The 15,000-nt window shown below is 42.2% G+C and overlaps 1 protein-coding gene across 21 annotated transcripts in view; it reads right to left on the reverse strand.

Annotated features, from left to right (window-relative positions):
- Positions 1–14,278, reverse strand: part of RIMS2 (regulating synaptic membrane exocytosis 2) — a 452,662-nt gene extending 438,384 nt beyond the window's left edge. For all 21 annotated transcript variants that reach the window (XM_066177495.1, XM_066177469.1, XM_066177464.1 and 18 more), the window contains exon 1: positions 13,924–14,278. In XM_066177495.1, coding sequence (XP_066033592.1) covers positions 13,924–14,093 — 170 coding nt within the window. In that variant the 5' untranslated portion in view covers positions 14,094–14,278. The remainder of the gene's footprint in view (positions 1–13,923) is intronic.
- Between the last annotated feature and the right edge of the window lie 722 nt (positions 14,279–15,000).

Below are 15,000 nucleotides of genomic sequence, written 5' to 3' on the forward strand. Positions count from 1 at the left end.
CCTTGGCTGGCAGCCAGACACCCAACAAGCCATTCTTTCATTCTCCTTCCTCAGCAGGTTATGGCAGAGAATACGATGGAAAAGCTCATTGGTCAAGATAAGGACAGAGAGATCACTCACCAGTTACCAGACTCCAATTTTGGAAGATTAATTCACGTTATTGCCACTTAATAACAGGGTAGGACAGTGAAAAAAGAAAATCTAAAAACACTTTCCCCGCCCGCCTCTTCCTCCTTTCCAGGCTCAGTTTCACTTATGAACCTTCTACCTCCACACTTGGAGCAGTGCAGGTGGAGGGGGCAGGGACATTGCGGTCAGTTAAGAGCTCTTCATCTCTGTGACTCCTTTCTGCTCATACTTGTACCCTGCTCCAAGGTGGGGTCCTTCACATGGGACACAGTCCTTACTAAACTGCTCCAAAATGGTCCTTCCCATAGCCTACAGTTCTTCAAGAACTGCTCCAGATCCCTTCCACAGGGTGCAGTCCTTCAAAAAACATCCTGCTCCAGCATGGGGCCCCTGAAGAATCAGAAGTCAAGCCTGAAAACCTACTTCAGTGTGGGTTCCTCTCTCCAGGGGTTGCAGTACCTGCCAGCAGCCTGCTCCAGTGTGGGCTCTCCATGAGGTCCCAGCTTCATACAAGGTGCATACACCAGTTCTGGCATGAGGGCCTCCAGAGGCTGCAGAGGCACAGCTGCCTCACCATGGTCTCCACCATGGGGTGCAGGGAAATCTCTGCTCTGCTGCCTGCAGGCACCTCCTGCCCCTCCTTCCTCACTGACCTTGGCATCTTCAGGGCTGTTTCTCCCATATTTTTCTCATTCCCTCTCTCTCACTGTTGCACAGGATTCTTTATCTTCTCTTACACATTATCCACAGAGATAATGTGACTATCTAGCAGTGTCGCTGATGGACAATACGGCCAGTGGCAGATCCATTCTGGAGCAAGTGGAAACCAGTTTTTTCTGACGTGAGGGCAGGTCTTGGTGTCTTCTGCCACCCCTGCAGCTTCACCCCAACACCTGGACACGTAAATGCAGTACAAATACTTCCTTCACACCACAGAAGAAGTGATACCATTTTTAGTTACAAATCGAGTGAGTTACATGCTTCCATATAAGTTCTGACGGAAGTTTCCATTTATTATGGCAATATGAACTTAATTATGAATTAAAGGGCAAAAAAAAATAACTCCTTCCTTTGTTTCACACACTGAGAAAAGTTCTGAAGAAAATCTTTATTAAACTGAAACTAAGGGTAGAATACATTTCAGAGATGTAATTGCAGAAACTACTATGCAGATGTTCAAACAGCCCCTAAAAAGATACTAATGATGTCCAAACATACTAAGCAATAGAAAGGCACAGTAGAGTTCTGGTATAAACTTCCTTCCACATCATAATACCATTCAGCAACTTCAAAAATACTGAATAAAATATCCTTATGTCCAAGATAGAAGACATTTAATAAATTTATTTGCCTCTTTTCACACAAACCAACATCTTGCTTTTGGGCAGCTTTACTGAAAATCCAGCAGTTCCAATGGCAGGCAAGGGCTTTTTTAAAATAGGTCATCATGCTTAGTCTTATTCATGTTAGGACCAGCAGTCCCTTTGAAATACAAATTTTTTGTGGATTACTATAATAAAACACTACTAAGCCCTTATCAAAGAAAAACCTTGTGGCTATGAAGAGTGGCAAAACATGCTACCAGCTCTAAATTGCTCTTTCTTATTTAACCTAAAAATAAAATTAGGAGTATATCATTAATTATTTCAATGATAACAAGAAAAAAAATCAGTGCTTTTACTTATTATACTGACAACATGATCAATACCTATTGAACTATGACTTAGTTTCCATAGTGAAACTCCAGATTCAGTGAATGCTTTTTGATTATTAAAGTTTTATTAGGCAAAATTATAAATCTAAACAAAGGCACTATTTTAACCCATATTACTTTTAATAAACAAACTTGTTACTTGTAACTAACTAGTCTTAATTAAGAAAGAGCTATTTATATCTGAGACATTAAGTTAGGACACAGAATTATCTGGACTAATTCTATAATTTTTATCACTCTTCTTTACGCAGAAAAAATATGACCATTCATACTAAAAGTTAAAAATGTAATTAATGTTTATTTTGACTTTCTCTAAATAAAACCTTCTTCTATACATGAGAATATCTGTGTTATAGAAATCTTGGGAATATATAACTCATACCAAATTTTAGACAAGAACACTGCAAATTCTGCAGAAGATAAGCTCATGTAAACTCTACAAAGTAGCTAGAAACATTTATCTTCCAACCATGTCTAAATAAACTTAAAATATGTAAATGTACATTAGTACTCAGCTATAGCACATTACATTTCATTCATCTTTGGCCACCTGCATTTTCAGACATCAAGCAGACAGAATTCAAGGCTTTCAAATAACAAGAACTTTCTCTGTACTCTACCCTGAAAGCATCTTTTCTTGGCCCAGTGCCTTCACAGCATCCTGTACAGCAATTTTTCAGATTAACCATAAAATGGGCAGGAAAAAAATAGATTTGGATTTTTGATACATATTTTTAAACTTGGAAGATACAGTTTCTTAAAAGAAATAGGGATACTAGGTAAAAATACAGTTTTCTTTCAATCATATTGGGATTTTGCTTAACTTTAAAATCTGGTGGAATCTTTGGCAAAGTTCCACAAAGAAATTAGAATTACTGCTTCACTTGAAATGTCTTCTGATATAGTATGTATAAGCATGGAAGTAATATCAGCACTTCAGAAATATTTACCATTCACTTAAACTTAGCTCTTCAGACTTACTACTTATATGTAAACCAGACTATCATCAAAATATCAACAGGCATAACGTTACTACCAATCCAAAAAAGCTAATACATTAATTAAAACCAGAACAAGCTGCTTCATTCTATCCACAGAATAAAATTAACTTCTTAATTTAAATAGTTCATAGTGTTTACTGTGATATTTCATCACTTCATTACTGCAACATTACAAGTAGTTTGAAAAAAAAATAAGATTTTCCTGAAGTATTTTACCTTAAGCAAAAAACACGTGTTTGATAAAAGCATAATCCTCAGCCTTCTAAATGTGACAGTGATGCTATTTTTCTATCTGTTAGACAATACATGGTTCAGCTGTCACTTACTGTGCAGCAGTTGGTTACATAGAATGAAATTAATCATAATCGCAATGACTAGCCAAATTAATGAAAGCATGCTGAATCAAAACCCATGCTCCCAAACTGCCTTAGGGCCTGACTCAGCAAAAATATATTTGATTTCAATATCATTCAGCATGTTCCATAGATACCTGTTTATCCAGACTTTCAAAGTGAGAAAATGCTGAATTTAGAATGCATAACAGAACAACAGTATGTTTTTAACAGACTACCATCAAAAGTGACCTTTCAACTTATAAATACACAGTAGCCAAACTAATACCACTAAAATAAACATAGCAAAAGAGAGATGGTGTGCAAGCTAAGGAAAGAAACTGTCAAACTGAGTTTACAGAGCTTTATTTGGGTCTTAGTGTTAATTTGTTTTAAGCCTACAAGTAGTAGACAAATCCTGTTTGTGACTTCCCATCTAGCAATCTGACTAGTTTCATCTATGAGATCCTACCTTAAAATATCTGCTAGTCATTCTTATTGGGGAATGGCATAGAAAGGTTTTCTTTGCAATGTTCTTTTGATGATGGGAATGCTTAATCCCGCATGCTGGAAAGATTTTATATTCCAAGGTCTTCTTTTAGATCTCATTCTTCAAAGGCTTTCTGAATTCAGCATAAAAAAATAGACCAAATCCTAAGAATAACCATGGACTAGAAGGGAAGCATACTCAGGTTCCCAGCAGTGAATCTCAAACAATAAAGTCATGGATAAATGAGCATATGCTAATTAATAATTGATGGAAATATAAGCAAAATACGCAGATTGACAAACAGCTTCTAGGGAATCATAAACATCAGCATCAGCAGGGAAAGTGTCCACAGCATTCTTATAAGACCAAATAGTGAAGAGTTACTCTCAAAGGCAGAACTCTGCAGGGCAGACTCAACTTACCTAGTTCCAGAAGTCTGTGAAATAGATCTCTACATCTGACATATTCACTCTATCTTCTTTCTAAGTCCACAGCCAGAAATAGGCTCTGCAATTCATCTGGCCTTTGAAATGTCTAATTTAAGATGAGATGGATCACATTCTAAAGGCACCTCTTTATTTCCATTTGCTTCAAATTGAACCTAAGTGATTTCAGGTATGGATGTCTTCCTCTGTAGGTATCTAGATCTGGTCAGAAGAATCCCAAAGAATTTCTGGGCTCAAATAGCATAATCCAGGCTCTCAATGATGTAATGTGGGAATGAAAAAATGCCAAAACTGAGGCAATGATTTTCATAAACCAAAAAGTTTTATGAGTGCTGAACTTAAAGAAGTCTGATTTTGTGAGGACTCACACCTCATGATGGATTCATACTGATGCCAATGTTGATTCTCCCCTATGAGAACTCCTTGGAATGTAAAATGGTATGAGTAGACCTCTTCAATCAGGAGTAAGGACAATCACTTACACTACTCATCTTCTTATTGTCATTAAACTCCTAGTAATTATGTATTTTTGGGACCTCAAATTTTTGTCAGTTTTTTTATAAGTCAACCAACATCTTGAACTACTGAATAAATATGGCAGCAGTGCAACTGTTTCTCTTAAAATAATATAGCATTTGTGTATTTCCAAGTTGGTGAAAGACCCCCTTTATCAGGAAGAGATTTGAATACAGCTCTCTCTTCCCAAATGTACAAGTTATGGGTGAAACTGGAAAAGTTTATTCTGCATCCTGACAATGAAAGCATACATTTGTGTGGTCAGGAACACGAATGTATGGACAGGCAAGAGAAAGTCAAAATATCTCTGTGATTAGGACTCTCTCTCTCTAGAGGAAAGTCCTCATTCTTGCCCCAAGGGCTGTTGTGCATTTTATTTAGCACTTGAATGCAAAATTCATAAGAGGCACCTGATACAGACAGAATACAACTCAATGGCACAAAAGAAAAACACTGCATATTTGTACTCAAATTCAAAATACAAAATGAGCAATGACTAATTCAACAAGAGTTCTGCAGAAAAGCAGCATGAAAGGATAGTAGATGACAAGCTGACCATGAATCCATAAGTGCTTTATCACAACAAAAACCTCAAACACGTGACACTGTCTATACAAGCAGAGAGTTTTTTGCAAGATAGTTTTATCCTCATGCTCTCCCCATACACTTTTGGAATATGAGTCTGGGTTTGGACACTTTATTTCAAAAAAACTCAGTCAAAAAGTATATATAAATACCAGCAGCAAAAATGGTCAGAAGTCTAGAAAACATGACCTGATGAATCCACATAAAGGAGTGATGAGAATATACAGGAGGAGATATGATCACATTTGTGAAATACATAAAAAACAGAAAAATAACAGACTGCATTGCATTTCCATTATGGACAGAGTAAGTAGCAAATGGCAGGAAAGAGATTTAGATTTAGCAGTAAATGGAAGATTCTAGTGGTAAGGATGAGGACTTCGAGTAACTGAGATAAATTATCTAGGGAATTCAAGACATCTCCATCCCTGGTTGAATCAGTAGTGGAGTCATTGTTCTCATACCTTTCAGTGGTAATATATCATTTGAAAAAATTTAAAGTTTTCATACTGTATACAAGAGCTTTACCCTAAGATCTGCTTGGCCCACTCTTCACTTTCTGCTACTTAGGCAACACAGCCCTTGCAGAGATCATTAGCTAGAATTCAGTGCATTGTCTGCTGTGTGCCCTTGCCTCGGCCAGGAAGGCTATTTATTTCACTGGCTGGGGGTGGGTCTCACAATTGCAAATCACTAGTTTAGACAAAAAAAGTATCAGAAACTGATATCTTAAGAGCTGGTCATGCCTTGAGGCAAAGGATGAATTCAAAGACCTGTTGAGGTCACAACCAGCAATGTTTTCTATTATTCTATGTGCTCTCTGGGCTTTAAACAGCTTTAAAATTGTTTCTCCTCACTCCTCCTTTCTGTAATCAGAAAAATGTATAAATGCACCAAGAGTTAGATAAACACTATACAGAAAAAGATTTCTTGCTAACACACTAGAGTACACATTTCTGAAAAGTTATTCGAAAGATGGTTCTAAACCATTTTCCAAAATAGGTTAACTGCTCCAAACTCACAATTTTATTTAAAGGTGAAAACATTTTGTGTCGCTCATATGCTTAAGGTACACATTCTAAAGGAAATCTGCCCTCAAAAATACACAGAACCAAAATGCCAGGTTATATCAAATATCTAGCAATGTTATGACCTGTTAAATATCCTGCGTACAAATACAATATTATATTTGCTATAGGAAACGATTCACCTTAAAAATATTAATGTCAAAGAATAGGTCATCAGGAAGTATTTAAGCAACCTCATATGAGATTTAAGAAGGAAGAACCAACCCCACAGAGACAGTAAACAAAGAAAATAATATGCTTTATGTGTTATTTAAAGTTTAAAGATTTTCTTATGAATTTTCTAAATAGAAGCACTCAGACTTGTTTGAAACACAACTTCAACCCTTGCTAACTCCTGCTAGAACAAACAGGATGGATGTCACAATATTTTGAATAAAAGTTTAGAGTTTAAATCAAAGATATTCTTTATGGCCTCACATCAAAACTTAGAAACTCCTAAAGATACAGGTGCATAAAGTCAACTATTTTGCTATTATTTTCCCCTATCAAAATGCATGAGTTTGATTTCTCTATCAAAATGCAACTGAGATCACTCTGCAAGCATATAATGCGATGACAGTTGATACTTAAATTCAAGACTATAAAAACACTGCCTTCCGCCTTCAATGACAGAAGACAACAGAAATTGCTTTGAACACTCCAAAAATTACATGTATTTACTTCTTATGTGCACTGCTATTCCCCTATCCAATCTCTCACTGTTACATTAACTCTTACAGTTTCAGTCTTTACTGTCCTCTTTGCAGCTTCAAGATCATAGCTTTGAGAAACTACATGAGGACAGTCACCACATGATATCGTGCAGAAGCAACGGTTCAGCACAGCACTGATTTTGCAGTGTTACTGTATCACCAGAAGTATAACACCTGAGATGAAGCTGTTGGAGTTTACTGAGTTTACAAATGCACTACTAGATTTGGTGTAAACTGTTTTTATTAATATACTACAACATACCCTCAACAGAGTTACTTCAAGAATGTAACAGTTCCTTCTGTTACACCATGTAGTCCTGCAAAAATTCAGTAAGCATTGAAAACAATATTGGTCAACATGAACTTCAGATATATAATGCGAATAACTTTATCTGAACAATGACTGATTTTGAATGTCATTTTTAGACAATTAGTATTTCCAGAGATTCTTCCTGCTTATGAGTTTAAATTAAAAGACTTGCCCACTCTTAGGGAGATTAGGTTGTCTAAGGTAAATTGTAGCTAATAACCTTGATATAGTAAGACATTATTAAAACAGCTCATGTGATCTAAACTTAAAAAATAATTCCCACTTCAAAGTTCATTGTTAATGTGCAATGTCTGTTGCAGTAAAACAGGTATAGATGAGATCATTGCTCATCACTTTGTGTGTTCTTGGGGTTTTACCTCCCCAAGTTTCTGTCGAAATGTATCATCAGTGAAGATGTTGGGGGAAAATTAAAGATCACACCAAAATAATCCTTCTCGGAAAAGGTTTGTCTAATGGTCTCAGAAAATGCCCTAGCATTCTGACTGACTGTAAATATGATAACAAAACTTGAAAAAAGTCACTAAAGCAAAAGCATGAGAGGTGGCATTAAGCTGAAGAAAATCCCATTCCACTGGATTAAAATTCCAAGTTCAAACTTTTCTTTTACTTTTTTCTCCCTATTATGGAACTTTGAATATGTGGCAAGTATTTTAAAATTCCACTGGCAGGGTAAAAACACATTCTACACCAGTTCTTCAGTAACTTATCACTACTGTGACACAATATATACACTAATTAGCCATTGGTTCAATGGAAAAATCAATTATTTGACATTGTGTTATTTAGATGTTATTCAGCTCAGAGATGCATGCAGACAAAACCCAGAATGGAGGATTCAGCCCCCTAACCTCACCTCCAGAGACCACTGCATTTCACCCAGTCACTGCTTTCTAGGATACAGTCTCAGCACCTTAAAATCATGATCTCCACTCCTCTCTTTAAGATGTAAAAGTAAACGGTTTTTTTCTCTTTTTTTCCGAAGAAGTGCAGAAAGATATTTATTTGACAAGATTACAGAAAGCATGTACTATCTGGTGTTGAATGTCTATTTTGGGGGTTCTTTGTTAACTAAATCCTGTATGCGTTTTACTATTTCTCGGCCCCTTTCTACACCCAACTGATCCAACTTGTACTTCCTGAATGTGGGAACGTCAGCACTACTGCAGTCTTCTAAAACTTTACTCAACATAAACATTATCAAGCCAAATAATTAGTGCAACAGCCGCTCGGTATTACCTCCAAATACATTCTGCTTAGTCACTAAGAGGAAGTACTACTTTAATCATTTGTAGACAGTGTCTAAAAATGTCTTAGATTCTTTAGAGAACAATTGCAAATACTGAGTCCTCTTGAAGAGCAAACGGTACAAGCCGTAACAACCTGACACACATTATCTACTGTATAAAATGTCTAAGCATGGAAGAAGCAAGGAATAATGAAAATTTTGAGAGAGGCCCAAAAAGCAGAACAAATTATTAAAACAAAAGAAAGGGGAGATGATAAAGAATATTATGAGGGAGCAGAATGAGGTGGTAGGAAGGGAAGAAGACATGACAGGGCAGGAAAGAGGGCAAGTATCCTCCTCAACTACATACATATATTTGTGTAACATCCACTATAACTTATTTTATACTGCACAAAGTTATTAGAGTCGCTTGGACCATATTTTATTTTATAATGGATAGAAACAAGAGCAAAATTATGAGTGGTGTAGCAATGAACTGTTCCAATCAGCACACTGAATTCAGATAAAATGCAGTGCAAAATTATGGAAGCATAACTTAAATAACATTGCCTGGAGTCCTAGTTTACTATTTAGTCAAAGGCAAATCTTTTTGCCTTAGTCTTTAAACTTTAGGAATTCCTATACATATCTCCATTTTCCAAAAGCAAAATCAATAATCACCTCATATATCTCTTCCTCCTCTCGAGCCCTGAAATCCAAATCCAAAACACACAATGCTTTTAAGACAGTGTAAATCACAGCTTATTATTTATGAAGTAGTAAAATTATTTATAAAATAGTACAATAGCTTTGTGAGTCTGATATTTACACTTCTGTGAGTCATGGCCATCAATCTACTGCTTCCTCTTCCCCAGGTGAGCATCATGCCCTACACCTCACTCACAGTGTCATACAGAGCACACAGAGCCCAGCTTCCTTGAGTTTTGCTTGTCAGAGATTTTCTTTCGTTCAGTGTAGCTCCCCATTTTTACAATGTCTGTGCAATCACTACCACAGTAACTGAGCCTGCAGCCAGTTGTACCTTCCTAAAGCTCACTCTGGACTTCACGGAGAGCCACCATCCTCTAAGCTAGCCCACTATGTTACCACCTTTCTTGTCCCCTTAGATAAATCAGATGACAAAGCCTCAAACTTTTAAAAGAAATATTTTATAACGACTTCATGGTAAACCTGTGATGCTTTGCAAATATATGAAAAGTTGGATGATTTCATAACAGAATTTCTCTTGGGAAAACTTGTCTGCTACTGGGCCAAATTCTCCATACCCATGAAAAGTTGAAATACATGTCTTTTCAGAGTTATGAGTCTGACTTTATGAGGAGAGCATTTTATCTTTAGAAATGCTCAGCAAAGGAGCTGGAAACTTGTGATATTTCAAGTAGGACAGTGTCAAGGCACATCACACAGACTGAAACAGAAGTCTTAATGAAAAATGGCAGCATCCTAACATCTCCTATAATTTTTTTCCTATGTGCATTCTTTCAATACAGTTCTTTGATACAGAAATAAAGTACAAATTCAAAGTAAGAAAGCACAAGACTGATCCCATAAATCAGTCTGTATGGATGAGATGTGCTGTCTAAAAAGCTTACACACAAAACCACATTTTATAAGAGGAAGTATGTGCATAATTTAAAGAAAAAGTCATCATCAAAAATCCTCTATCCAGGTCAGTAAAATATCCACAAAGAAAAAAGTTGAAAATATGTAAATATTCTTTAAACAGCAAAGGCTTACACCCAGAGTACAGACATAAATTCCCTCTGTCACGCATTACGCATATAAAATATTATGCAAAATATATATTCAATAACCTTGTCAAAAAGACACCTTCTTAGCACATAACATTCAAAATGCACTCCAAGGGCCCCAAAAAATCCAGAAGAGAGACAGTCAAAGAGGCAGAGTTTGCCACCCATCCTTTTTAAAGCAGAAGCTCCACCTCAGGAACACAGTGCACAAGTGTAGCTCAGCGTATTTCACAGATCAAACCAGGCCAAAGGAGAGAGCAAATCTGGAAACCTTCTGCTTTCCATGCCATCATGTTCCATCAAATCCTGGCAAGAATTCATGCTGACCCGATCACTATTATTTGCTACAGATTACAACTCAATACCATCTGTATTTCCTTTCCCCAAAAAGAGTAAAACAAGCATAAGGAGAAGTTATGTATCTATTTTAAATCCACACATATTTACCCTAGGGAGTGAAAGGAAAAGAATAAATAGTCCACATTACAGATGTGAGTCACACTAGTTAATGCTCTTTTGGAAAATGCTCAAATACCACAGTGATGGGCACAGCATAAGAATTTGAAAAACACGGGATAGAAATAGAATGGAGAAGGAAGTAGAGTCCAGGGACTAGTCATTCATACTGACACTCAATCACCATAAATTATTAAAAAAAAAAATAGAGGGAATACATGCTTGCTGCTTTCTTCACCATTTGAACAGTTCGTGTGTTAATATCTCTAAATGTCAACTCTTGTTTTCAGGATCTTTTTTTATCCTGCTGTATTTCTCCATGAAATGAAATGACACAATTTTATTGCTGAGGCAAAAATACCTTCCACTTCAAAAGAAGCTTGCCTTCGAGGAGAATTACACTTGAACAAAGACTGCAGGATTTAGCTCTATATTTATCTCTATGCAATAACAGTAGTTCATTCATATAAACATGGGGGGTTTCTTTTTTATTCTTTCTCTTCTTTTGAGAGAAGGAAAATATCTCTCAAGAGAATTAAACTCAGTAATATCTACATAAAGATGCTGGTATGACTTTGGTGGACAGTTGTGCTTGATAAATCTGCAGCTATTTTTAGAATAAACCTGTACCTCATGGTTCAAGGAGACACTTCATTTTAAGAAAAACTAAACTGATGAGTTATTCATCTGACACCAGCTCACTTCTCACTACCCTCTAAAATATTGTGGGCCACCTATTCAAATTCCATTGACAACAGCATTTTCCTAAAAGCGTTGCTTTAGGCCATCCCTTATGTATAAACTTTACACCATACTATCTCCCTCGTGGCTTACACAGAACTCAAGAGGACACTCTTAGTGAGACATAATGAGAAACTAAACCCCACATAAAATTTATCTTTAGATTTGATAAAGACCTTTTTTTTGCCTATTGTCTGCTTCCAAGAGTCTGAATATTACAAATGAAAACAATTGTTTCATTTTTAAGTTAGTTTTACCTTACCATTACTTATTTATATTATTACTTACATTACTTATGAGAACAGTTTATTCTTCATTTGCAAGCTTAACCATTCAAGCTATTGTACTGATATTATACTTTACATTTGATCATAAATATTACTGTCCACAGAAAAAGTTGGCAGGTGCCTTCTTTAAGATTTTAATGCTATTATTATATACTAAAAATGCAACCTTAATTCCTTGAATTCCTGCAGCTTTCAACTTGAACTTCCATTTTTGTTAATGATTTTTAAGAATGCAGAAAATTATACAAAAATTTGCATTTATTTTGGTTTATCACGCAATTTAATAAAATAAAGGAGTCTAAATTGTTTCAAAATAAAAGTATCCCAATAGCAAACAAATTGTAGAGCAAGAGATTAAGATGTGGTGACAAAAAAAGGTATGGTACTTTATTTCCAGTGCTCACATTACGGTGATGTGCTTCAGAATGTTCATCCAACAAAAACCCTTTTTAAACAGAGTTTGAAATGTTTTTAGAAGATCTCCTCAATACTTAGGAGCGGTCACACAAACGATATTTGAAGGTTTTGGTATGATGCTAATAATAATGCAATGAATCCTGGAAACAGATTTCCAAAGTCAGCAACTAAAGCCCAGAAGACAGTTTCCAGGTGCTGAGTGCGAAAGTCCAGCTGCAATTAACATGTCCAAGACACAACGCTAATTTTGGTACCAAAAAAAAAAAAAAAAAAAAAGCTTAGAGCTTCAGCTTCAGCACACTCATCAAAGCCATGTCCACGATAGCAGTAGCTTTGCTTGTTTTTAAGCCATTAGAAGTCAGCATGGTTACTCCATCATGAAGGGAGAACAGTTTTCTCGACTTTACTCAGTGTCTGCCAGCCCGACTGGGGAAGGGCGTGACCCACTCCGTGCAGGCAGCAGGATCCCCGCGCCCGCAAGGAGACCGGTGTCCCGCCGGGAATGGGGCACGGAGCACGGAGAAAACCCGTGCTTCCCCGGGCCCCGCGCTCCTGCCCGGGCACTGCCGCGGACAGCTCCCGGAGCTGAGCTGGGCCGGGTGGCTTTGGACAGCTCCCGGAGCTGAGCCTGGTGGCTGTGGACAGTCCCCGGAGCTGAGCTGGGCCGGGTGGCTTTGGACAGCTCCTGGTGCTGAGCCGGGTGGCTGTGGACAGTCCCCGGAGCTGAGCTGGGCCGGGTGGCTTTGGACAGCTCCCGGAGCTGAGCCGGGTGGCTGTGGACAGCTCCCGGAGCTGAGCCGGGTGGCTGTGGACAGCTCCCGGAGCTGAGCTGGGCCGGGTGGCTTTGGACAGCTCCCGGTGCTGAGCGGGGCCGCGGGTCTGTGGACAGCTCCCGGTGCTGAGCCGGGTGGCTGAGGACAGCTCCCGGTGCTGAGCCGGGTGGCTGTGGACAGCTCCCGGTGCTGAGCCGGGTGGCTGTGAACAGCTCCCTGCACTGAGCAGGGCAGGGTGGCTGTGGACAGCTAGCTCCCTGTGCTCAGCCGGGTCGCTCCGAACAGCTCCCGGAGCCGGTACCGGAGCCGGAGCCGCCCCCACGCCCGCGCAGGGCAGGCGGAGGGCGTCCCGCTTTCCCCGGCGCCGGGGCTCACGCTTGGAAAGAGCAGCGGGGCGGGGGCGGGCGGCAGACACGTTGTCGGGGGAAGATGGCGGCTGTGGCAAACCCACCCAGCCAGGCGGCCGGAGCCCAGGCCCCGGCGGTGCCGCTCCGCCCGGCAGGGCCGCCGCCGCCAGCGCGGAGCCCGCCGCGCCCCCGGCACTGGGCCCGATGCTGCCGGTCCGCCCCCTCCGGCGGCGCCGACCGCCGCCCCGACCCACCCCCGTCCTCCCGATGGAACACGCCGGGTGAGGACGGCACCTGTGCGGCCATGTTGGGCGCCTGGTTCCCGCCGGCGCCGGGGCGTGCGAAGCCGGAGCCGCCCCTCGGAGCGCGACCAAGGCAGGCGCCGAGCTTTGCCCCGTCCCTGGCTGCACCCGCAGGTCCCTCCCGTCGTGACCCACACTCGCCCGGCGCCGAGCACCCCTGCCCGCCCCCGGCCGCCCGACTCCTCTCTCCCGCCCTGGCCGTGCCGCGCCCGGGGCCGGAGGAGAGACTTCCGCGGCCGCGGGCCCGGGAGGACGGGAAAGGGATGCGCCCGCCCTTACTTGAGCACGGATTGCTCCTTCTCCTCTTCCTTCTTCTGGCGGTCCATGACGGCCAGGATGATCTTCCGCTCTTCCTCCGTGAGGTGGCTGAGGTCCGGCATCTCGGGCTGCGGGGCCGGAGGAGGCTGAGGAGCGGCGGGGCCGCTCCGGGGCCCGGCGGGAGCCGACATGTTTGGTGGGAGCTGCCGCCGCCGCTACGAGAAGCGCTGCCCGAACTCCAGCAGCACCAGCGGGAGCGGCCGGCGCCGGGAGAAGCACATACAAATCAATACCCTGTAATCAACCGGCAGCCTAATGACGGCCCCGCCGGGGAGGGGCGGGGTGCCCGGCAGCCCCGACCTCGCACCCACCCGCCGGGCCGCCGGCGGCAGCGGGAGGACGGGGACGGAGGGGCCCCGGGGGGCGAGCAGGGGGAGCGGGGAGGGGAGAGGGCAGCGCCGGGAGAGGAAGGGCCGGGGGCGGGGTGGGGAGGGAGAGGGGAGAGGGCAGGATTAGCCGCGGGAGCGCTGTGGTTTGGGTGCGAGCGAGATTATCCCAACCCCGAGCGCGCGGCGGGGAGAGGGGGGACGGAGCGAGCGTCGGGGGGTCAGGAGACGGGGGCAGCGGCTGCCGGGGGGGTCTAGGGGAGTGCCGTACGAGAGTGGAGCCCCGGCGCCCCGGGGCGCGCAGCGGGGGAAGCCCCAGCGGGCGAGCGCCAGTCCCGGCCGCCGGCCGCGGCTCATAATTCCTCGCCGCCGTCCATGGAAGGGGCCGCGGGGCGCCGCGCTCGCCTCCCGCCGCCGCCGCCTCCCGCCGCTCCTCTGCCTGACCGCGCCGCTTCCTGCCGCCGCCTCGCCTGGCTGGTGCCTTCTCGGCTGCGGGATGGAGTCCGCCTAACCCATGGCATGGCGGAGAGCCGGAGTCACGGGAGGGGGCTCCGCATCGCCCCGCTGCCTCCCTCTCCTGAGCCGAGCGGCGCGGGGCGATGCGGGGCCCGGCTGCCGCCCCTAGCGGCGCCGCGCGGGCTGGCGGCGGGGGGCGGCGGGCGGCAGCTGCCCTTATTTATTTATTTATCCCCGCACAAAAAATGGACGCGAT

The sequence above is a fragment of the Chamaea fasciata genome, unplaced genomic scaffold (assembly GCF_029207755.1).
Source record: "Chamaea fasciata isolate MVZ Bird 193981 ecotype frontalis unplaced genomic scaffold, bChaFas1.0.hap1 SCAF_1, whole genome shotgun sequence".
Taxonomy (NCBI): Eukaryota; Metazoa; Chordata; class Aves; order Passeriformes; family Sylviidae; genus Chamaea; species Chamaea fasciata.